The sequence below is a fragment of the Podarcis muralis genome, chromosome 2, assembly GCF_964188315.1.
Source record: "Podarcis muralis chromosome 2, rPodMur119.hap1.1, whole genome shotgun sequence".
Classification (NCBI taxonomy): domain Eukaryota; kingdom Metazoa; phylum Chordata; class Lepidosauria; order Squamata; family Lacertidae; genus Podarcis; species Podarcis muralis.
The window spans coordinates 16,115,684-16,141,321 of NC_135656.1; the positions used below are offsets into that span (position 1 = coordinate 16,115,684).

General features: G+C 43.4%; 1 protein-coding gene across 1 annotated transcript; it reads right to left on the minus strand.

Moving 5' to 3' along the window:
- Positions 1–414: 414 nt before the first annotated feature.
- On the minus strand, positions 415–24,545 carry LOC114587036 (transmembrane protease serine 9-like). The gene is made up of 10 exons (XM_077920107.1): positions 24,388–24,545; positions 20,460–20,661; positions 17,432–17,700; positions 16,763–16,905; positions 16,027–16,271; positions 12,560–12,822; positions 8,350–8,551; positions 6,172–6,431; positions 4,241–4,383; positions 415–2,330 (listed from the first exon to the last, which is right to left on the minus strand). Exons 1-10 carry the CDS (start codon positions 24,485–24,487, stop codon positions 2,094–2,096), a joined length of 2,064 nt encoding a protein of 687 aa, XP_077776233.1. The 5' UTR covers positions 24,488–24,545; the 3' UTR covers positions 415–2,093.
- Positions 24,546–25,638: the final 1,093 nt, after the last annotated feature.

A 25,638-nucleotide genomic window follows, 5' to 3' on the forward strand; every position in this document is an offset into this window, starting at 1 on the left:
GAGCTTAAGGCAACAGGGATGGGAAGTACTGTTTTGGCTGCCTTATAGGAAACACTTAAACTGAGACAGACCATTGTTGGAGGTGCCTGGGATCGAAGCTGGCCCCTTTTGCAATGCAAAGCGTGGAGTCGAGCACCAAGATACAGCATTACCAGCGATTTGATTTACAGTAATCACTTCCTGTTCCTCCTTTCCTAAGCAGCTGCCAGGCACAGTTCCTCCCCCATTTTATTTTTTATTTCATTTATGAATGAAGAAAACTGCCCAGCCGAAGCTCCTTCAGTACCAGTGGCATGCCCACCACACTGCAGAGAGCAATAGGAGGTGGGTTTTCTGTGTGTAGGAACCACAGAAGGCTGAGCTTCGGGTCAAGCTTCATCCAGCACTATATGCAGTGCCAGTATGGACGCAACTGCACGGCAAAAGCTTCATGGGATTGTCCCATCAAAGAAACAAATAGCTGAGTTGTCCCTCTGCTTTCTCTTTTGTTGGAGGGACATTGACCAGCACATGCCAGGGGACTGGGATGAGGCTGACCAGGAGGATGGATGCATGCAAATTCTGGCATGTTTCTGGCTCAGACTTCTTTTCATAAAGCTACTTAATGAGTTGCCTATTACCCATCTTACATTCTTTGGATGGGGCAGGAGGTCAGTCCACAATGGAGGAAGAGGGAAGATGGGCAGGAACTTTTTTTAGTTCTGTTGCAGCACATTGATCTAGTTGATATCATGTTGATGCGTAGCAGTATTGGAAAAATAAAAACAGCTGTGTGGATGGTCACAGATTATTATGGTCATCAGTATCTTTTAAAATAATTATTTAACAAGAGAACATATTTTCTTGCAATGGAGGAGGGAATCATTGGATGGTTTGTCCCTTCCACTCACTCTACTAGGCAGGACAATACAATTATTTTTGCTTGGCCATGTTCTCCTGTTTCTAGAGGTTTGCTGTTATGTCTTTGGCATGTTCAGCTTGGTTGCTCTTGAACATGAGGTATAATTTGTGTAGTGCTGCCTAGTACAAGGGACAGACCATCTGAGGATCCCGTCCATCCCTGGCAGAAAATGAAGCTTCATGGCAAGTCCAATGTTACATCTACCATTCTGTCACAGAAATTAAATCTACTGGGCCCTGCACATAGGTAACAATCTTCACACAACTGCTTAGTTCAATGATTTGTGTATATATTTAAAACAAATGGGTGACTGCTCCTCTCTTTTTTCAAGTAATAAGGAATCCAAATTCAATATATGGAGAGTTCTGAAGTTTTAAAGTGATACAGGCCTTTGTTCAACTTTAAAAAATACTAGCTTACCAAACTTTTTCAGTACAAAGCACTGCACTTTTACTCAGAAGTTCACCTTTAGTGTAAAGTCTAACACCTAGTCAGTATTTAACAGACTGCACCCTACAACAGATGCTGGTGTTTTGTTTTTAAAAGATTAACACAAAGCTGCTTAGAAGAAATATGGTGTGATTACATTGCAATAAACAAATCAGCAGAGGGAGCAATGACTAAGATAAAACTGTCCAATACTTTAGGCCCTACTTCTTCAAAACACTGTGGATTTACTTTAAGAATGCAACACAATGAATTTTGTTTGCAGGATAGATCCTTGAAAATGTGGTGCTTATATTTAACAGTTCTTCATTTGAGTGAGGAAGTGTTCCACTAGAGTATGTGTATACAAGTATAACATAAGTTTTATTTTAAAGTGCTATGTATATATGACAACATCTGCCATCTATCATAAACTCTGATATTCTAGCAAAGAAATAAGATGTAAATATTGTGATAGTATTGGTTTAATTCTGAAAATTCTTCTAACATTTTTATTGTGTACTGAATGATCATATTCAGTTCTTATTTCTTCAACTGTTAATTTTCATGTTTTATTTTGAAGAGTATGATTTCATAATGTGATTTACAGACCATTAAACACATATATTTTAAATAACATCTGATATATATGTATATTTAATTTATAAGGGGGAATACGGTAAATTTGTTGATAAAAGTGAAGAATTTTGCTTCCAATTTTGCAATCCAAGTTCACTCTAGTACAATGGAGAGAGAGTTTGCCTCTTCATAGAATATGAACGACTGTCCATGCAACAATCCAATAGATCGGAACCCATCGAATGCTCACATTGGTGGTCTTAGCAATTAAATGCGCATCTATCCAATTTTTGTAATTAACTGTACGAGCATAGATTCCTGGATATCTTGGTCGGCCACAACCAAGCCCAAAACTGGTGATTCCTATCAGATAATACCTGCTAACATTTCGAAAATAACACATCAAAGGTCCACCGCTGTCTCCCTGGAACATGAAAAAATATGGTACTCTGAAGTTTTAGGAAACAGGATTGGGATCCAGTCAATCTTGAGTTATGTCTCTCATGAACTATCAAAAGAAAACACGTTTTTCTAGAAACAGTACCTCCAGAAAGCCTGACTTGGGTATCTTACCTTGGTTTCCTTGCTGACACAATTTGATCATGGATGCTTTAGGAATTCCAGCAACAGTTTCAATAAGACAGTGTGGTGTAGTGATTAGTGTGTTGAGAAGGACCTGGGAAACCAGGGTTTAAATCTCAAATCAGTCATGAAGCTCATGAGGTGACCTTGAGTCATTCTCTCAGCGTAACCTATCTCACAGGGTTGTTGTGGGGAGAAAAGGAATAGGAGAATCATGTGCACCACCCCTTGGAGGAAAGATGAGAGATACATGTAATAATATAAGGAAGTAATAAGCTGACCCTGAAAATCAACTCAAGACTCAAAAGGGCTATTTAATCTTAGCTATCAGAGCAAGACATGACACAGGTGTGGGGACAGCACCATCCTGCTTCCATGTTGTCTGTTTTGGATGGAAGCAAAGTGGTCCAATGTGTTCCGAATGGAAGGAAATGAACATCCTACCTTTTCTGCAAAGCTCCTGTACTTTTATCAATAACCCTAAACTTTGGTAATCAGAACACCAACATTCCTAACCCCCTTATATACCCAAATGATTGCTGCGTTCTGAAGGAGTGTCTCTTGCACATGCCACTTCATCAGGTGACCCATTCATATGATGTAGGAACCTACCCTTTGAATCTCGCTGCTATTACAAAGCAAACAAGCACTGTCTCTATCATCTTTTTAAGCTTTCTAAGTGGAGATTTTTATCCCAGTCTGGATCTGTTTTTAAAGGTAAAGGTACCCCTGCCCGTACGGGCCAGTCTTGACAGAGTCTAGGGTTGTGCGCTCATCTCACTCTAGAGGCCGGGAGCCAGCGCTGTCCGCATACACTTCCGGGTCACGTGGCCAGCGTGACGAAGCTGCTCTGGCGAACCGGCACCAGAACAGCACACGGAAACGCCGTTTACCTTCCCGCTATAAAGCGGTACCTATTTATCTACTTGCACTTAAGGGTGCTTTCGAACTGCTAGGTGGGCAGGAGCTGGGACCGAACGACGGGAGCTCACCCCGCCGCGGGGATTCGAACCGCCGACCATGCGATCGGCAAGTCCTAGGCGCTGAGGTTTTACCCACAGCGCCACCTGCATCCCTTGGATCTGTTTTTTATATATGTTTAAATATGCTTTTAAAGTTGAAGTTTTTCAATTGACATTAAATAATTTTGGGATGTTTCATGGGAAGATATTCATAAAAGAAATGACATTATTACTGCATCATCATTATTTTAATATTAGTATTCACAACGTGATATGTTTTAAACCTCAACAAGGATGATGGTTTCTTTATTTATATAATCCTTCGAATCCATATTAGGAAAGAACATTCCCTTTTTCCTCCAATTCCCCTCTGCTTTTGTATTTATTTTTCTTTCTTCAGTTGTGAATTTGCAGTCAGGAACTCATGTGCTGTGTTTTTGTACTGTGCCTCACGCAAATTATGTGCTTTTAGAAAGAACTGATCGTGCTGATTTACAAGGTGAAGTTATGTCGCTGCTTGAATTTTATTGTGATGTTTCTCATGTCCCATTTTCTCACAGCAACTAATTTCCCTCCAAAATGTATTAACTACTTTGGTGCTACTTTGACACAGCAGTGAGTAGCCTGGACAAATAATTGTATGACAGCATGTTTTGGCAATATGTCTTAAAATAAAAATGATTCATTTCCCCCTCATTTACCAGCGACTTTGATATATTGCTTTGATATATTAGTCAAGCAACTACATGACAGAATGTTTTGACTACTTATTGTATATTCTCCATTTTACCTGGCAGCTATCAACACGTCCAGTCAGAGAGCCAGCACAAACCATGTTTTCTGTTAATCTCCCTGCATACGAGTCATATCTATTGCATAATCTCAGCGGAAAAACATCTACCTGAGCTTCTTGTAATATTAATTTGCCAACACCTGAAAGGAAAGCACAAAAACTGCTGGAAGAATGCATTTAACATTCTGAAACAAGGTTCTCAGGTATGCAACGTGGCTGGGTAACCGCTTAAGCTAGTCTAACTCTTAAACTTAATAAACCAGGTTTGTATTTCCCAAGTAGGCCTATGAAACCTACCTTCGTTTTCAGAATAAGGCTCACAAATCCTTACTGAACTTGTAATGAATTATGTTTGCTAGCCATCGCAGGCCCCAGGTATATATGGAGCTGTGTATGCTCAACATTGAGATTTGGGTGCCTATGTTTTAATTACAGTATTTTGTTTTCTTCTTAATTATTCTATGATTTCAGGTGTTATTGAACTTGTTTGTTATTGGTTCAAGGTTTGAGGTATTAATTAATTAAAGCCAGCCCTTCAGTGTTCCCCATCCAGCAAGGTTGAATTGAAATAAAGTGCATTAGGTTATCAGTACATAAGTGTCTGCCGGGTTTGGTTAATACATTTAAATATAGCCCAGTGGCTTACCCAATTCGGTATGCCTGCATCAGCTATGCCCAATTCGGTATGCCTGCATCAGCTATGAGTCATAACAAAAGATATATGCTTTGTAGACTAGATCAAATACCTTAAAAATTAAAGTATAGTTTTCTCAAGTGCACAAATCTCAGGCAAGTTTTGAAAAAGCAGAGAAGTGACTTTCTGAGTGCTTACCGTATTTCTGAAAAGTATGATAGAGACAAATACATGGCAGGTTCAAGGCACAAGTACATATACTGCCCTCATATGATAAGTGCAGAAAGCATGACAAATATTTTGCCTAAGCAATAGATCATATACAAAGAACCTTTGGCCAGCCAGATGATGAACTACAACTCCCATCCTCCCCTGCCACTGGCCATCCTGGCTAGGGCCAATGGGAGTTGCAGTTCAGCAAAATCTGTAGGGTGTGTCTGCAGACCTTGCAGAATCCAGCTTTTCTTAGTGCAGAAATTTGATGCTCACAGAGTGAATTTTTATTTTGTGTTTTCTGACCTTGGTTATAAGCTGTTAAATATTTTTATCTTGATTAATACAGTGGTACCTCGGGTTACATACGCTTCAGGTTACAGACTCCGCTAACCCAGAAATAGTACCTCGGGTTAAGAACTTTGCTTCAGGATGAGAACAGAAATTGTGCTCCGGCGGCGCGGCAGCAGCAGGAGGCCCCATTAGCTAAAGTGGTGCTTCAGGTTAAGAACAGTTTCAGGTTAAGAACGGACCTCCGGAACGAATTAAGTACTTAACCCGAGGTACCACTGTATAGAGTTTAAAAACATAAACACAGCTAAAGAATTTATAGACTCAACAAATGACACTCCCTTTTCTGGATTAAAAGAGCAAATACCTCTGAAGAAATCTGCCCAGTTTGCTTATGGTTAGCTAGTAAATATTCTGCACACAAGATTAAAAATTTGCATCATTACTGCTGACAGAAAAACTGACTCAGGGTTAGGGCTGCTAATATTGATAACACTTCCTGAACACCTGTTTTACAGTTCAGTGCCCAGGAAAGGTGATGAGCAAGAAACATTTCACAATTACATTAAATATTTAAAAACTTTAATTGTACATTAAAAAATATAAAGAAAGGGTACGAAAACCAAATTAATCATCACGACTATCAGAAATTCCTTGTGTACACTAACGGGCAAACCAAACCCAGGTTTACCTTTGTGTAATACACCATCAAATGGCAAAGAAGCTTTTTGAAATAACTAATTCTCACTCTTAACAATAGTTTAGTTTAAAGGAAAAGTAGAAGATTTACCTTTCTCCTTTGTGTTTCCCCAGCCAGCTATGTAACATGGGTACATGTCAATAGTATCATTTTCAGGTATGCAGACGGGCTGAATATAATTATTATATTTTACATGTTTTATTAGCGTAAACAAGGCAATATCATTTTCATAGCTTTCTGAATCATAATCAGAATGGACCGTGATTGTACTGACCCGGCGCTTTCGAGTATAATAGTTGTGTGCATGAAGATGATGCACGGCGATGACAGCCCTCCAAAAGGCTGCGTTCCTAGGACAGAATAAAATCAAAAACAGAGTCAGTAACTATTTTAGAATAGTTACTTCAAGCCTGGTGTAAAACTAGCAAGCATGGAGCCAGAGTCAAATGGTGAGAGAATGACAAAGGTTTCTGCAATAATAGTAATATAACCAGTAAAAGCATATATGCATAAGAGGAATCCTGCTAGATCAAACCAAATCATGCCCTATAACAGCCAATCAGATGGTTGCCTGTAGGAAGCTCACAAGCAGAACCTACAGTTGCTGCTCAGCAATTGGTACTCAGGTATAGTGCCTCTGCATCTAGAAGCAGCATGAGCCATGCTCAGTATGACTATTCACAATTGATAGACATATCCTCCATAAATTTGTCTCATGCACTTTTAAAGTCATCTAAACTGATGGGCCTCACATTGATCAAAGCAACCTTGAAACATGCCCCAATAATTCCATTTGCACACAACTCCCCCACAATCTTATCATGATGGACTTATCAATAAGCACAGCAACTTTATAAGTTGTCTGCCTGTCTCTGCCTCTGGACTGGTCTTATGATAACAATTATCCCTTCTCCAATGTGAATCTCCAGGTCACCGAGATCTGCAGGCGAGACCTTCCTAGCCAAATTGTCATCTGCTAAGGTCCATCTTGCTTTAAGTATGGGATTTCCCCCCCTGTTGTTCCACTGACCCTATGGACTCACCACAGCTCTGAAATAAGACAAGCACCAATAGAGATGTGCTCATGGGGCTTGTTGAAAAATGGTTCTCTCAGATCATTTGTATTAGCTAGCTCTGTTTTTGTTTGGTTTTTTGGGCGCTGCTGTTATTTATTGCTTTAATGTATTGGTCTTAATAACTCTACTGTGAACCATAATGAAATTATCTAAATAGAAAATTGTGTACGTGTGTGTGTGTGTAGAAGCTACAAGTTGGATTCAAGTAACTCGGAGCACTAGAGGAAGCCAGTGCAAAAATGTAAGGATGACGGGAGCTCCGCCCAGTCTGGAAGTTCAGAAAAATCTCCAGAACAGAATGTGGGAAGAGGATATTGTTCCCTCCAGGGTGCAGAAATACTTGTACTAACAGAACAGTCAAATCTCTGTGATGTTGAATTCTAACCTATGTATTTAGAATTAAATAAAATCTCCACCCCTGAAAACCAGAGTAAGAATAATGAGGATGACTCCCCACAGAGTTACAAATACTAAGGTTAGAAGCCGAAGAACTGCAAAAAATAATTATACACCAAGATTTTGGGCATGTGTCAGCTACAAAAGAGTAGCTGATAACCCATGCTGCATGACAAGCATATTTTGAAGCTTGAGTGCAGTTGCATCAACACTTTGCGGAATCAGCCTGTATGCCTGCTGCCAAAGTAGGGAAAAAAACACCTGGGCATACCGTAATTTGGAAATGGGAGGACATTAGTGCCCTCCGTACTTGCGTACCCTAAAATAGATTAGATTGTATTCCGTGCAATGAGTTTCTTGAAACATGAACTTATGCTCGAAACTGTAACCCTACTGTAATAAAGGAGAAGTGCACACAACTGAAATAATCTCATAATTCTTCCCCTGCTTCCATTTCCCTCTTCACCTTTCAGACCTGAGAGGCTTCTGATAAGTGCCAAGGGGAGCAGAGGGGAAGAGCACCAGGAGATGAAAAATCTACTTTGTCACACTGTTTTAACTACCAAACTATATAGTATTAAAAAAGGAAACATCCAGTCATTTACTGCTGTGTTGTTGGGTGGGAAAAGATTTGGGGAGGATGAGAGGAGAAATGTATTCCTGAAGTCCCAGTGTCTCATTTCCTCTCCCACTCCTCCTTGAAATATGTCCCCACTCCCATGAATTCTCAATATTCACCAAGTGCTTAAAAAAATAAATCAGTACACCTTTCTCACACTTTAGAATAGATACATGCCTATTTTTTTTAACGCAGTGTGCTGCTGTCAACACCGTGTTGTTTGTAATTAAACTTCCACCACACAGATGGAAATATCCTAGGCCAATGGTATAATGCTGAAGGCTAACTTGCCATGGCCAAGATCCAACCATGGCATCATGTCCACCTATAATCCGAGACTCTGTTTTTTTCTCATCCATAAGAGGCCTTGTTCCGCAGTCTAGAAATCAAAACACAGATATACTGATGAGATGCCATGAATGTAAATGTTCTGTTAATACAAACCAATCCATCGACCAAAACAAACTTAAAAGTAGATCTAAAGGATCATTGTTATAAATCGACCAGTTTGCTGTAGCGCTTCTGTCTCTGGACCAATGGGAGAGTTTATGCAAGACTGCAAACTTTTGAATCACTTACCCCTCTGACACACGTTGTGGATCCCAATCTGGTTTTTGCCACAGAGTGGTTTTGACTCTGTGGTTGGAGGTGTTAGCACCTTTGTTATGCACCCACCCTCTGGACCTATTTTCTGTGGCTGGTCTTTATATATACCATTTAGAAATGCAAATAATTAAGTGGTATAATATAAATGTCTTAAATAAATAATAAAGATAGACACCATTTCTTGGTGAGTTAGGTCTAGCAGTGATGGTTCCCCCCTGTAAAGGTGAGGGGCAGGTTAAGAAATGTACAGATGATAAGGAATTCTTTAGGGCACTGGTTCCCAAACCTCTCACCCCAGACCACTTGAAAGTTGCTGAAGGTCTTAGTGGACCACTTACGTTTTCTGCCTGTTGTTGTAAATGTGATGCAATTTGCTAAATGCTGTATGATTTTTAACTGCACTTTCATTGCTTCTTTTCTCATATATTGTACTTCATTGTATTGTATTACAATTTGTATTCCTTAGAACCCTTTCCAAGTGTCTTCTTCCCATTACTTCTGGTCCACTTCCTGCTCACCTTGTGGCCAGACTGGATCACTGGGTTCTAAGAATGATGAAGCAGTCTTTGCACCCATTGTTCACAGACAGTGCTCCTATCATTCATGGTCCATTGGCCACATTCTGGGGTCCCCTGCTGTATGGGATTTTCTGATTGGCATGTCTGACACCCCTGTTGAGGTCCTGGTCTCACTGTGGAATGGCAAGGTGTCTAGGGCCATCAAATGCCCACTCCGACATTGCGGAGCCCACCAGAATTTTGACACATGCTTCAGATGATGAAACACTATGAACAATGACTGGACTGTGTCGTAATTTTTTATGTTATTACCCAAAGGTCCTAGGTTGGAAATACACACAATCCAAACCAAAAGTTAAAAATTGAAACTGAAACACTCTAAAACAATATACGGAACTCAGTAACAAATGAAACCATCAGCAACAATATAATTTCAAAGGTTCCATACCACTACTAAAGGAGAGACTGTTCCAAAGAAGAGCAGCCACTGCAGAGAAAGATGGTCCACAGACCCCTATTCCATAAGCCTCAGGGCTTCCCACGTAGATTTTAAAATTCATGCAGGTCACTATGGGAGGAGGCACACTTTCAGATACTTGGAGCCTAGGGCATTCAGGTTAACTTTTAAATTTGTACAGCTTAAATTAGGCCTGGAAGACAATAGACAAGCAGTGCAATTGTTTCAGAATCTATGTTAGAGGATACCCTGCGGCATTCAGCTAGAACTCTGGCATCAGCATTCTGTACCAGTTGCAACTTCCAGGCCATTTTCAAAGGCATGTATTACAATAGCCCTACTAGGAAATAACCAGACTATGAAAACCTGTGGCCAACCAGGGCTTCAACAGCAGCACTAACCATGTGAGTCAGAAAATCCCACGAAGCATTCAGGAATCCTTTGGATTCCATAAGTCTTCAGGGGTGGACCATCTTAACCCCCACCCTTACAGGGGGATCTTGCTGCTACCAGTCCAAAGCACACCAAAAAAGTATTCATCCATGATAAACAATTCACCACAAATCCACAATACCTTCTGTCGCAAAAATCAGATCTGGGGTATGCCCCACAACATGAGTTGAACCTTGATGTACTGAGAAACCCCATGGTTGTCATGGAGGTCATGAAATCCTCCGTGGGCCCAGTAAATGCAGCTTCAGCATGGACACTGAAGTCTTCCAACGCAACAGTGAAATGTTCTCCAACATGACCTCTGAGACCACCTCAGCTAAAAAGACTGCTGGGCAGCGGGATGGGCAGTACATCAATAGTATCTTATTCTATCTCAAGGGCCCAAATCCAGGAACAAACCCTCTTATCAGTTACAGAACACACTGGCTTCCTGGTGAGGACAATGGAATTTTCATGGTCAGCAGCATCTCTCCCCTCGCGTCTGACCCTTGGTTCTGAACCAAGTACCCTGGGGGACAAAGCTAGGATAAATATGGTCTGCTCAGCTAACCCACCTGGGTCTCAGTAATATATGTCACCTTGGGCACCCCCATGGAAAACAGATGACTTATTTGAACTGATCTGGCATCAATTAACATCACTACTAGAGCAAAGGGTTTGCCAACATGTTCACCCAAACTCTGAAGATTGGAGGTTAGTCCACAAAGGATGATGGTCTTACAGGCATCCCCAAACTCAGCCCTCCAGACGTTTTGGGACTACAATTCCCATCATCCCTGACCACTGGTCCTGTTAGCTAGGGATGATGGGAGTTATAGTCCCAAAACATCTGGAGGACCGAGTTTGGGGATGCCTGGTCTTAACCATAACTACTGGCCCTTCCAGATTTTCTAAATAATCTTTAAATGCCATTATTATTATTATTATTATTATTATTATTAAAATTCTACCCTTCCTTCTGCCCCTCATAACACTCCATGCATCCATTGAAGTGATTTTTAGTCCGTGAAAGTTTCTGCCACAATAAAGGTGTTTTTTTTAAAAGCTGCCACAAGATCCGTTGTCCTTGCTGCTGGAAGAGACTAACACAGCTACTCTCTGGGACATGGTTCACAAGAAGCCAATGTTCCATGCTTCAGTAGGGCTTACTCCAAGCTAACGTTGCAGAGGGATGAAGCCTAAAGAATGAATGCCACTCATGAGCTGCCAAATCTAGAGCACTATTTTAACTCGGAAGCAAATGCTCCACTGCCTACTTGCGTCACTGTGTCTATTAAGCAATAGCATGCTCCATGGAAGCACTTTAGGAAGGAGGGGACTTCAATTTCCAAGTAATAATAATTATTTATTATTTATACCCTGCTTTCCCAAATCTGATTGAACTACACACTGAACATTGAAGGTTTATGCCCCCCAAAACAAATCAGCCTCGAAGGTTGCTGCCTCTTTTTTCTGGCAGACCTTCTACCACCCAGCCAACTTCTTTGTTGCTACTCTTTCTACTCTGCTGTGAAATCTATTATCTCTGGGTGACACAGATTTCACAAGGTGTTGAACAGGATTTAACATTCCCAGTATGTTCCCAGTATGTTACACATACTGGGAAACAAGTTGCCATAAATATCCTAGTTTTGACCTTTTTAATAATACAAAAACAAACAAAAACAAACCAACTTGCAGACCTACGGTAACAATCCACTCTGGAGTTCCTCACATAATAGTTCTGGCCATTTTATACTACAAAAACAGAAGCAGAAACCCAACCTGCAGACCTCACTAGCCACCCTGGAGTTCCTCACGCAATAAAGTTTACACGCAAGCACCTTCCTGTGGGGTGGATAACATCATTTGGAATGCTTGAAGTATACACATTTTAACCTTTCCAGTTGTTTTAGATATAATGTATCCCTTTTAAGAAGAGATGTATCCCTTTTTGGAGAAGGGGGCGACAGAGGACGAGATGGTTGGATAGCGTTTTTGAGGTTACCAGCATGAGTTTGACCAAACTGCGGGAGGCAGTGGAGGACAGAGGTGCCTGGCGTGCTCTGGTCCAGGGGGTCACGAAGAGTCGGACACGACTAAACGACTAAACAACAACATCCCTTTTAAGGAGATGGGAGCCCGAGAGGTATTATTTTATGGTTTTTATGATGATGATGTTGGTGATGCTAATAATAATAATAATAATAATAATAATAATAATAATAATAATAATAATAATATAAAAACACCACCACCATAATAATATAAAAACACCACCACCACCAACAACAACAACGCCCCTCCGTTTCGAGCCGCCCAGCGACAGCTTGCTGGAAAGAGAACATTTGTTGGGGTTGGGGATAACAATCACATTTCTCCGGTTCCTGAGGCCGCGATGGGTCTTTCCACGGGGACCCCAATGCCGACGGCGGATCCACAGGCCTCGCCCGCCCGCTCGATTTGGGAGCAAATCCCAGTCCTCTCAGGGACTTTCCGAGGAAATCCCCGCCCCTCCTTCCTTCGCTGCCTCCCACGCGCACGCGCAGTTCCACCCCCTGTCTTTTTTGGCGGCTCGAGCGCAGCGCGCGGAGAACGTGGAAAGGGCGGCCGGAGGGAGAGAAAGCCGGGCTCACCCTCCATGGACAAGAGAGACGTGACGTTTCTGGGCGTGTTGAGCAGCCCCAGGAGCGCCAGCAGAGAGGCCGTGGCTGCCCGGCGGAGCTTTCGGAACATTGTCCGTCGGCGAAACAAAATGGCGGCCGGGCGCCCCCCCCCCGCTCCCTTGGCGGGAATAACGTTGCGGCGGCGGCGGCGCGAGGGAGGGAAGTGGAGCGAAGATGGCGCGGAGTTCCTTCGCTCGTTCTGACAGAACCTTTTGCTGCTTTCCCCCCGCACAAACACCGAACACATACACACACGTCTCGCAGGGTTCTGGTTCTCGAGGGGAGATCATTAAAGGAGCCGAGGCGGTTCTCTCAAGAAAGAACGGGGTTGGAGGTAACCGGATTACGGTTCCTCAAGAGGCTGACCCGAGACATACCTGTTAACATAGGTTAAGGCCTTAGGAGCAGTGCCGGATTTACCTGTAAACTAAACAAGCTATAGCTTACATTTCCAAAATATAAGATAAAAAACTAATAAAATAAAACCTACATACAGCAACAGTGTTTTGTGTTGTGTCCTACTTACATTCTATGATGTAAGTAATGGGCCCCGCCTGCTAGCCTGCTCCCTAAAATATCACTAGTCTGCTCATTTCTATATGCAGTGGTTCCTCAGGTTACATACGCTTCAGGTTACAGACTCCGCTAACCCAGAAATAGTACCTCGGGTTAAGAACTTTGCTTCAGGATGAGAACAGAAATCGTGCTCCGCCGGCGCGGCAGCAGTGGGAGGCCCCATTAGCTAAAGTGGTGCTTCAGGTTAAGAACAGTTCCAGGTTAAGAACGGACCTCAGGAACGAATTAAGTATGTAACCCGAGGTACCACTGTACGATATAGGCTGCCTACATTCTGCATGGAATGGTTGCATGGCAACATGTAGCATGCAGCTGCAGACTGCAGTGTAGCACAGCTGAATGTATACTTCTTGATTGTATTTCAGTTCAACAATTACCTTGATAAAATACACATTTTGTTGTGGAAAATGGCTTTAGATACCTAATAGGTCCATAAATTACCACATAGCATATAAAGGTAAAGGTACCCCTGCCCGTACGGGCCAGTCTTGACAGACTCTAGGGTTGTGCGCCCATCTCACTTAAGAGGCCGGGGGCCAGCGCTGTCCGGAGATACTTTCCGGGTCACGTGGCCAGCGTGACAAGCTGCATCTGGCGAGCCAGCGCAGCACACGGAAACACCGTTTACCTTCCCGCCAGTAAGCGGTCCCTATTTATCTACTTGCACCCGGGGGTGCTTTCGAACTGCTAGGTTGGCAGGCGCTGGGACCGAGCAACGGGAGCGCACCCCGCTGCGGGGATTCGAACCGCCGACCTTTCGATCGGCAAGCCCTAGGCGCTGAGGCTCTTACCCACAGCGCCATCCGTGTCCCACCACATAGCATATATTCAACACAAAAAACAGTGACAATTTGTTGTTGACAACAAAGGACAGCTGGACATATAAAGGGCCCCATTACCTTCAGTAGCTTAGGGGCTCATCAAAACGAAATCCAGCCCTGCATAGGAGCCAACTCCTAGGGGCCGAGGGGTCTGCCCCCCCCCATTTTCCTAGGAACATTTTGCGGCAGGGAATCTCATTAGAGCGATTAAAACTGCAGAGTGGAAGAAAAGGAAGAGCTGTTTCGGCTTCCCCACTTCCAGCCACTCTCTGAAGACCAGAGAAGAGACCCTCTTAAGAATATGGGGGGGGGGGGGTGGGCAGGAGAAGGACTAGACCATGTGAAAAATGAACATGTTTTAGCTGCAGTTCATTCATTGTCAGCTTTGTATTCTTGTGATTAAAAAAGCGCGCCTAGACATTCCGTTGTTGCGCCCATAACCTAGGTTGAAGGTGCCCTTTAGCTCCTAGCTTTCATGTCTCAGGTTTTAACATTGCCATCCAAAGCACAGATAAGGCTATCATATTGCTTTTTGCACTCGGACCTTGCTGAGTTAATCTGCAACTACAGTAGATGTCTTTCCCCTACAGCTTGCCTTCCAGGAGCAGTAGTTCCAATTGCAACATCTTGGCGCAAGTGTAAATAAGTATATACTTAACAGACCTGGCTAGGTATTTACTTAATGAAGAAACTGGCTTGACCATTTTAGTAATAGCTTCTGCAGAATACAATCTTGCCACTATGAAATTACAGGATTGCAGAGGACCCCCAAACCCATTTAATTTAACACCAAATCATTAAATACTTTGCTTTGCTGTAGGAGAAGTTGCAGAAAGCAATTAATAACAATAAACATGGAACTAAGGGTAAAGGTAAAGGGACCCCTGACCATTAGGTCCAGTCGTCACCGACTCCGGGGTTGCGGCGCTCATCTCGCTTTATTGGCCGAGGGAGCCGGTGTACAGCTTCTGGGTCATGTGGCCAGCATGACTAAGCCGCTTCTGGCAAAACCAGAGCAGCACACGGAAACACCGTTTACCTTCCCGCAGGAGCGGTACCTATTCATCTACTTGCACTTTGATGTACTTTTAAACTGCTAGGTTGGCAGGAGCAGGGACTGAGCAATGGGAGCTCACCCCGTCACAGGGATTTGAACCGCCAACCTTCTGATCGGCAAGTCCTAGGCTCTGTGGTTTAACCCACAGCGCCACCCGCATCCCTAAAACATGGAACTACTTATAGGCAAAATTCTCATTTGTAGATTCTCCTTTGGGGGATAAGGACTAAAAAATATTACCCTAGAATTTCAAATATGCCTGTATTCAACTGTAAATTACGTTTGATTTTTTAAATGATACAGAAAAGCATGGCAATGGTAGGCATCTATCATGTACATTTCTTATAGAATATGGATATATATTTTGGATAGGATCATTTGAATTTTGTAAATTAAGCTTCTATGAATAATTAAAGCATTTCTTTCACATATTAAATTAGAATTTTCTTCATGTTTTTGAAACCATGCTCTTTTTTCATATTGCAGCCTATCAGTACAATCACAATATGACTTACAGCCCCCAAACATAAATGTAACTGAACAATGCCTTTTGGATTGACGCTTTTAATGAAGGATTTTTCCATTCATTTTGGAGAAGGTTAAACAACTGAGTACAAAGCATTCATTATTATAAAAACAAATGGCTCCATATACTTGCTTGCAAGAGGAATGAATACGTTTTAAAAGGAAAAGTATAAAATTCCAAAAGAACAGGACTTTTCATAGAACAAGATGGAAGGTTACCAATCCAACGGTCAAAAACATTAGAATGTGTTGAAAGCTCATAGTAGAAGTTCTGCTGAATATTGTGACTGCTCTATCTATCCATGGCCGATAATTTTTTGCACGTATATAGATTCCAGGAAGTTTGGGTCGACCACAGCCAATACCAAAACTGGTGATTCCTATCAGATAAAACTTGGTGTAATCTGGAAAGTAACACATCAGAGGTCCTCCACTGTCCCCCTGGAACATGAAAAACAATAAGTTTTAATTTGCATCTCATGAACAGGCAAAACAAAATACAGTTTTCTAGGAAATATGGATCAGTTGGGAAAGCCTGAATCGATAATCATGCTCTGCCATGTTGCTTTGCCATGTTGCTGTCTGATACAGGTATGGACAGAGATGTTTAAAGCAAACCATTTTTATTTACACAAATCAGAAAAACACACATGCATGCACCCTTCAGCTTTCAGGGCTCGGACATAGGACAGATATTAACAACTGACAAGCTCTTTTCATCCATCTATTCAGTTAAATCTTCCTTTTCTTCATACTCCATTTTCTCCTGCAGTTTCAAAAGATTAAAGAGTCCCAAAACCACATTTCTGTGAGTGCAAGCATAACTGCTAGTTTGCGTACACATGCAGACAGGGAGATGGGAAGCTGGTAAAAAATGACATGCTAATATATTTTTGACAATATGTTTTAAAATAGAAATATTTCCTTTTTACCTGGCAGCTATCCACATGTCCAGTTTCAGAACCAGCACAAAGCATATTCCACGATACTACGCCTGCATACCAGTCATATCTATTGCAGATATATAGTGGAATAACGTCAACTTGAGCTTCTTGTAATATAAATTTTCCTCTACCTGTAATGAACACAAAACACTGTTAGAAGTATGCTTGTGTTTATTTAGCGCCTTGTAATATAAAATTGCTAGGTATAGCAGCTCTTGGGACAGGACAATGATAAAACTCATGAACTGTGCCACACATCCCTTGTGAAGTATTCCACAGAAGATTAATAATTTTTAAAAAGCATTTTAAGAGTACATTTAAAAACACACAGTGTGAATGCAACAAACAAACACACACACACACACACACACACACACACACACACACAGAGAGAGAGAGAGAGAGAGAGAGAGAGAGAGAGAGCGCACTTTGACAGGTACAAGGAATCCTCCGTACATGCTACAGCAAACTCAGTTTTCTTTCTGTGCATTGTGCAAAACAATCCTGAATGTCCTCACTGGAGTGAATCTAATGCTACTCTGAGAAGGGCTAGCATTGAATACAACTCACTGCAAAGATTCTTCCTGAGATCACCAATCTCAATTAGATCACCAAACTGATTTTTAACACAGATTAAAGGACACATAAGATATTTACCCTTCTCCTCTGTGTTTCCCCATCCACTTATGAAACATGGGTTTTCATCTGCCACTAGTTGAGTAGTGCTGTTAGGTAAGCAGATAGGCTGAATATAATCACTGTAGCTGATAGGCCTTTTTAGTTTAAACAAGGCAACATCATTTTCGTACGTGCTTCTCTTGAAACCAGAATGCATCACGATAGCTCTGACATGGCGCTTTACGGTAGAAGATTCATAGTTATAAAGATGGTGCAAGCCAAATACAACCCTCCAAAATGCTGGATCCCTAGGAGAGAATAAAATCCCTTTATCATGTCCACATACAGGAATTTTCTTACAAACGGGTGGTTCAGAAATGATTTTTCTGCACATGTGATTGGTTCATAAGACACCCACATACCTTTTTCAGTCATCATATTTGTTGCTGTTCCACTGCTTACTGTCCACATCAGTAGGCAGATGCTGATGAAAAATATTCTGGATTTTATATTGTTCCTCACCCCAACCACTCTTTCTCTGTCCTCCACTACATTTTTACTGTATTGCCTTGTAAAAAAACGTTCAGAAGTGTGGAAGGCTGCAAATGCAAACACTGCCACCTTCACAACAGGCTTGTGATTTGTGTGTGAGCAACATCTATTTCCGTTTGTTTGTTTTATACCTTAATAATGGAGATCTTGTGCAAAAATATTTGTCTGCGTCTCCATCATGAATGTGGGCATGTATTCTCAATATAATTACCACCTCTTAATGCGACTTCTTTATCACAGTGCAACTACACTTACTGTTCTTCAATGCTTATTATTTTATCTCCAGATGCAATTATAAATACTTCTGGCTAAATCATAGTTTTATTGAGCTAACATAAAGGTAAAGGTAAATGACCCCTGGACTGTCAAGTCCCGTCAAAGGGGACTATCGGGTTGCGGCGCTCATCTTGCTTCAGGCCAAGGGAGCCGGCCTTTGTCTGCAGACAGCTTTCCAGTTCATGTGGCCAGCATGACTAAACCACTTTTGGCGTAACAGAACACCGTGACAGAAGCCAGAGCACACGAAAATGCCATTTACCGTACCTTCCTGCCACAGTGGTACCTATTTATCTACTTGCACTGGCGTGCTTTTGAACTATTAGGTTGGCAGGAGCTGGGGCAGGAGCTCACCCCGTTGTGCGGATTCGAACTGCCGACCTTCAAACTATCCCTGTTTGGAGTTGAAAAGTCAAATACACCTTTGGTTAACAGTCAAATGCACTAACCAGTTGCACCAGAGACACCTGCAAGAAACTGAGTTGAAAAGTGTGATTATCTGCAGTAAACAGAGCCACACCACATTTAAGTATACACATTTTAGTGTATTTTTCATCTTTGTTGGAAGCCGCCCAGAGTGGCTGGGGAAACCCAGCCAGGTGGGCGGGGTACAAATAAATTATTATTATTATTATTATTATTATTATTATTATTATTATTAACATTCATTGCACTCTTAAAGCACACGACTCCCCCCCCCCCATAATCCTGGGGACTGTAGTTTGTTTAGGGTACTGGGGCAGTGAGGAGGCAAACTATAGTTCCCATGATTTTGGGAAGAAGTAATGGGAGGCAGGTGGCGCTGTGGTCTAAACCAGAGCCTAGGGCTTGCTGATCAGAAGGTTGGCGGTACGAATCCCCACAATGGGGTGAGCTCCTGTTGCTCGGTCCCTGCTCCTGCCAACCTAGCAGTTCGAAAGCACGTCAAAGTGCAAGTAGATAAATAGGTACTGCTCCGGCGGGAAGGTAAACGGTGTTTCCATGCACTGCTCTGGTTTGCCAGAAGCAGCTTAGTCATGCTGGCCACAAAACCCGGAAGCTGTATCCTGGCTCCCTCGGCCCATAAAGCGAGATGAGCGCCGCAACCCCAGAGTTGTCCACGACTGGACCAAATGGTCAGAGGTCCCCCTTTAATGTGCTTTTAAAATATGCTGTACATAAGAGATAAGGAAGTAATTACTGAAGTTATTCTTTTGCAGTATAAAATGTCTCCAATTGGATCCATAAATGAATCATTCAGGAAGCTGGTTTCATTGCATCTGCTTTGCTGGCAGCCCAGTTCCATCAGGCACCTCCAGCCTCTGAACTATGCTGGCTGGTCAATACAGAAATATAGAAACTGTCTAGAAATCGGTGCTTGAGTTTTGTTTTCCTCTTCCCTCCTCCTCCCTTTCCCCTTGTGTGTTTGTTTTTTTGTTTGTAAGCCTACAGGTAGGGAGTGTCTTGATTTTATTTCATGTAAGCCGCTCTGGGAGGCTTCTTGGCTGAAGAGCAGAGTACAAATGCTCTACATAAATAAATGCTTGGCATTTTCCTGCAGACAGATGTGAACTCATTTTGTACACAGAAAGCAGAGACCTTGCTCTTTCCTCGCCCCTTTTTCAGATCTGAAAAACTACAACATTCTAGTAGATATCTGTCCACCACCTTGCCCAAGAAGGGGGTATTTATGACTGGGTGGTAGTTCTTTTAACTGCAGGGTCCAGATGGCCTTTTTGTGTGTGTAATGAACTCCACTGTAGAGATCTGGTTTTCCATGCCTTGTATTGATATTTGCAAAGCGTTTGGATGTCTGCGCTGGAATTCACTGCCTGGTGGTTGGAGGGCTGTGAGCATTTGTGTGTGTGTAGAAACCTGTGAACTCCAGAAATGTATGAATTACATTGATTGTTCAATCCACTTTTTGCCTTTGGTTGCCCATAGGCTGTGAAAGGTTCCCCACCCTTGCTATAAAGCATAGCAGGGAATGGTTTCCGGTGGGGATGGGGGGAGTGAAAGGAAAAAGGGCCCCCAATTTCTGAACTATCCCCCTGCCTCTAATCTCTGGATTGATGTTACAGGCCTATTGCCTCAAGAGGGTTGCTCCTGTTATTGATATACTGAAATGTTTTGTTCCAGGTCTCTAGCGGTAGATACAGATTTCAAAAATAAGCTAATATCGTTTTAACGAATACACTTTTCTCACGCCTATAATTGGCAAAAAAAAGAAGAAAAAGATTTAGAACAGAAATATACCTACGTCCATTTTTTAATGCAGTGTGCTGCTGTCAGCACTGAGTAGTTATTAATCACGGATCCACCACATACATGGTGATATCCTGTACCAAAGCGGTAAACCTGAAGACTAACTTGCCATGGCCATGCCCCTGGCTCAGCATCACGTCCACCCACAATCCGATTCCATACTGTCATCTCTCCCATCAGAGGCCTTGTCCCGCAATCTAGAAATGAAAAGACAGTTACGCTAGTGGTGAGATACGTCCCTCAAAATACAGCAGGCGTTCAGCAACAAATACATTTAAAGCAGATCCTTAGAACCGTTGTTTTGAATGGATCGGTATGGCACAACAATTCCGTGACCAGATGAATTTCTGTTGGGCATTGTGGAGGGAAGTATTTATTTACTTATTGGACAACAAAACCCAACTCCCACTCGCCACTTAAACTTATGCTTCTGCCACCATTCAGTCTCACTCATTTTCTCCAAAACTTTAGCTTAACAAAACTAACCAGGTTTCATTAGCTGATCATATAATGCAGGGGACTTTTTATATATATAGATAATTTGGTCCAGAGTTATACAGTCGTACCTTGGAACTTGAATGGAATCGGTTCCAGAAGTCCGTTCGACTTCCAAAACGTTCGGAAACCAAAGCACGGCTTCTGATTGGAAGCTCCTGCAGCCAATCAGAAGCTGTGGAAGCCCCGTCGGACATTCAGGTTCCAAAGAACGCTTGAAAACTGGAACACTCACTTCTGGGTTTGCGGCGTTCGGGAGCTAAAACGTCCGAGTACCAAGGTGTTCAGGATCCAAGGTATGACTGTATAGGGTTTTGTATGTAGGCAAGCAGGAACTTAAAATTAGCTTGGTGGCTATTAGGCAGTCACTGCAAGATCCCTCAATGCTGGCATGGTATGTTCCCACTCACCACCCGAGCTGTAGTCTGCTCTGCACTAGCTGCAAACCCCACATACAGCACATGACAGTAGTCCAGATGGGAGACTTCCAATGCATGTGTCACAGAGGCCAATAAATACACCAGCCACTTGGGCCCCTGTGAACAAGGATGATTCCACGAATACCGCTGAACTGTGTGCCTGTTCTTTCAGAGGGAGTACAAACCCATCTAGAATGGGCAGAGTCCCCAATTCTTAGCACCAGGTATCTCAGGATTCAGTTCACAGCTGTCAACTTACAGATTTGAAAATAAGGGGCCAGCAGCCTCGAAAATAAGGGATCAGCAGCCAAAATAAGGGATTTTCCGGGCACAGGTATGTTCAACTTCTGAGCCCTTCCGAGCCAAAGGCAGAAAGCCCAGCCAGCAGCCAAACGAAGCCTCATCAATAAGGGACAGCAGCGGGACATGGCGCTGGGAAAAGGGACTGTCCCGCCAAATAAGGGACGCTTGAAAGCTATGATTCAGTTGATTGTCCTTCATTCATGGGATCATATATTCCACCTCTGCATCCAGGCAGGCACTGGTTCAGATTATGCATGGCCTCTCCTCACTCAGATTTACTGGAAAAGTAGAGCTGAAAATCATCAGCACACTGACGGCGCTGTGCCCCAAAACTCCTGATGACTGCTTCCAATGGCATCTGATTGGCCACAGAGAGGACAGGTTGCTGGGCTTAGATAGGTCACTGGCCTGATCCAGGAGGCTTTGCCTATGGTTTTAAGTTTACACAATCGATTGAAAGCTCCATGCTTCAATGAGGTGCTATTTCCTCCCTACCACCACTTTGACTCTACTTCGCTGAGAACTGATTGCAGAAAATCCAAGGCATCAGTCATGACACAACAGCATGCCAACCCGGCCCCAAAACCCAACAAGCAATTATAGTCTGCTTTAGAAAAGTTTATTTTAAAAAGCCTATTTTCCACATGAAAGGAATGTCAGAACATTACTACTACTACTACTACTACTACAATAATAGCAGCAACAACAACAATAATAATAATTTATTTATACTTCGCCCATCTGGCTGGGTTTCCTCCGCCACTCTGGGCAGCTTCCAACAAAATATTAAAATACCGTAATGCATCAAACATTAAAAGCTTCCCTAAACAGGGCTGCCTTATTGTATTCACTGCCACTTATTGTTTGGTCATGGTGTTCCACAACTTCCTTAAAATCCTGTTTCTCTCTCGTGCCAATGGATATAAAGCCCGAGGTATGAACTTGGCAAAATGCACCCATTACCATGCATAGGTTCTGGACTACACAGCACCACTTAACCGGAGACATCATTTGTGAGAACCAGCACCTCCACACGCCCAAATTTCTGCTATAACGGAGGCTCTTCTGCATAAATTTCAGTGGCCTTGTGAGCGGCACCCATTTGGAGGTAGCAAGACGCCCCTGGAAAAGCTTTCACATGTGACTGCCCCGCTCCCGATTCGCTTCCCATCTGAACTGCAAAAATGCGAGAATGAGAGCGCGAAGCAGAAACCCACATGTAGGAACCCTGCAGAGCTTGCCTTCCACATTCGCACCCCCCCATCTCCTGGCAAGTGGCTCTGGGGGTGGCATTTGGGTCCCCGTGGAAGGACCCATCATGGTCGTATGAGGCATGCTGTCCCCCCCACCCCCAATGTTTTCTTTCCAGCAAGTGTCGCTAGGCGGCTCAAGATGGAGGGGTGTTTTGTTGTTGTTGTTTTTTAAAAAAACCCTTTAAAAACATAAAATAACACAAGATGTGATCCAATCAAATTAAAAGGAATGAATACATTATATAATTTGAAGGGTTAACATGTGTATACTTCAGCTATTCCAAACTATGCTACCTACCCCAAACACAGGGGTGTGTTTGCGTGTAAACTTTATTGTGTGAGGAACCAGGCCCAGACAGGGGGGGGGGGCATATGGGCCACTTGGCCCGGGCCTCTGATTCCAAAGGGGGCCTTGATCAGCATATTTAGCTATATTTTCCATTTTGTCTTTATATGCAGATACGGTTCAAGCCTTGAAATAAAATTATTTGTCAGCATAACTTTTGTGAAAATTATTTATATACTTACTTATTTATAAGACTTCACTTATCCCCAGGGTAAAAAAAAAAAAGGGGGGGGGGCACATTATCTACCTGGCCCGGGTCTCTGCCTGGCTCTGCAAGGCCCTGTGAGGAACTCCAGAGTGGCTAGTTAGAACTGCAAGTTGGGTTTTTGTTTTTCTGTTATAAAAAGGCCAAAACTATTGTGTGAGGAATGCCAGAGTAGATTGTTAGGTCTGCAAGTTGGTTTTTTTGTTTTTGTATTACTAAAAAGGTCAAAACTAGGATATTTATGGTAACTTGTTTCCCAGTATGTGTAACAGAGTGCTTAAATCTTGTACAACACCTTGTGAACTCTGTGTCAGCCAGAGATAATAGATTTCACAGCAGAGCAGAAAGGGAAGCAACGAAGAAGTTGGCTGGGTGGTAGAAGGTCTGCCTGAAACAAGAGGCAGCAACCTTCCAGACTTACTAGTTTTGGGGGGCATAAACCATCAATGGTCAGGGTATAGTGCTATAAGTATTTTAAGGTCTCAAATATAGAATAAATACTCATAAATGCACACATATCTAAAAGTATAAACAGTGGCCCGTTTCCAGGACCCAAATGCAACCCCCCGAGCCGCTTGCCGGGAGACGGGGAGGGATCCTCACGTCGGATCCACGGGCCTCGATCTGCAGGAAAGAAACCGCCCGCTTGATTTGAGGGATCCAATGCCTTCGCATCCTTCCCTCCCCAGCGGCGACCCCGATGGCGAAGCTGCGCCGCCTGTTGCGCGCTCCGCGCCCGTCCCCCCGGAGGTTTTGAAGCGGCTTCCCTCCCGCTCCCCGCCTTCCTCGGGGAAAAGAGCTCCACGCGCAGCTCCGCCCCTGCGATCCTAAACGCTGAGCGATCCCAAACGCTTCCGACGGGCCGCGCACCGCTCAAGGGGGACGAGGAAAGCCCGGCTCACCCTCCGAGGGAAGCAGAGACGTTATGTTCAGGGTCACGGCTTGACCCAGCAGCAGCGCCAGCAGAGGCGCAGCGGCTGCCCTGAGACGGCTTAGCCGCATCGTCCGTCGAGGAAACTTTCTCCTCCGGCCGAAGTGACGTTAGCGCGGGGGAGGGGAAGGTGGGGGGGGGGGGCGAAGCGCGCAGCGGGAGCTTCCGCGCCTTCTTTACGCCCGTCGGTTGGATCGCTTGCTCCTCGGGGCGGGAGTCTCCTGTCGGGGATCGATAAGGGAATCCCGAGAGCCGGCAACGAGGGAGGATGGGGACGACCTCTCCCCAAGCCGTACGAAAGCGAAACTTCCTATTATTATTTCTTTTATTCTTCCTATTATTATTTCCTTCCCGACGTAAGGAAAGCAAAAAACCGCCTGGTGAAATGTCACAGCGACGGCAGCTCATAAGCCCGTTACAAAAAATCGTATTTTACGAAAGTAATCGGGGCTAAGAGAGGCAACGGGAGGGGGCATAGGTTCTTTTAGCAGTTAAAGGGATTTTGATAAATAAGGATCGATATGCCTAATAATAATGATGATGATGATTTTATTATTTATACCCCGCCCATCTGGCAGGGTTTCCCCAGCCACTCTGGGCAGCTTACAGTACATAAAAAATTGTAAAGGTAACGTAAAGGACCCCTGGACGGTTAAGTCCAGTCAAAGGGGACTATGGGGTGCAGTGCTCATCTGGCTTTAAGGCCGAGGGAGCCGGGTTTGTTTACAGACAGCTTTCCGGGTCACGGCCAGCATGACTAAACCGCTTCTGCCACAACGGGACATAGTGATGGAAACCAGAGCGCACGGAAACGCTGTTTATCTTCCTGCCGCAGCGGTACCTATTTATCTACTTGCACGGGCGTGCTTTCAAACTGCTAGGTTGGCAGAGCAACGGGAGCTCACCCCATCGCAGGGATTCGAACCACCAACCTTCTGATTGGCAAGCCCAAGAGGCTCAGTGGTTTGTCCCTGCTATAAAAATGGTAAAATATTAGGCATTAAAAATTTGCCTTCAGATGTCTTCTAAAGGTCAGGTACCAGTAGTTGTTTATTTCCTTGACATCTGATGGGAGGGTTTTCCACAGGGTGGGTGCCACTACCGAGAAGGCCCTCTTCTTGCCTGGTTCCCTGTAACCTCCCTTCTTGCAGTGAGGGAACCACCAGAAGGCCCTCAGAGTTGGACCTCAGTGTCAGGACTGGACAATGCTTGTGTAAGAGCA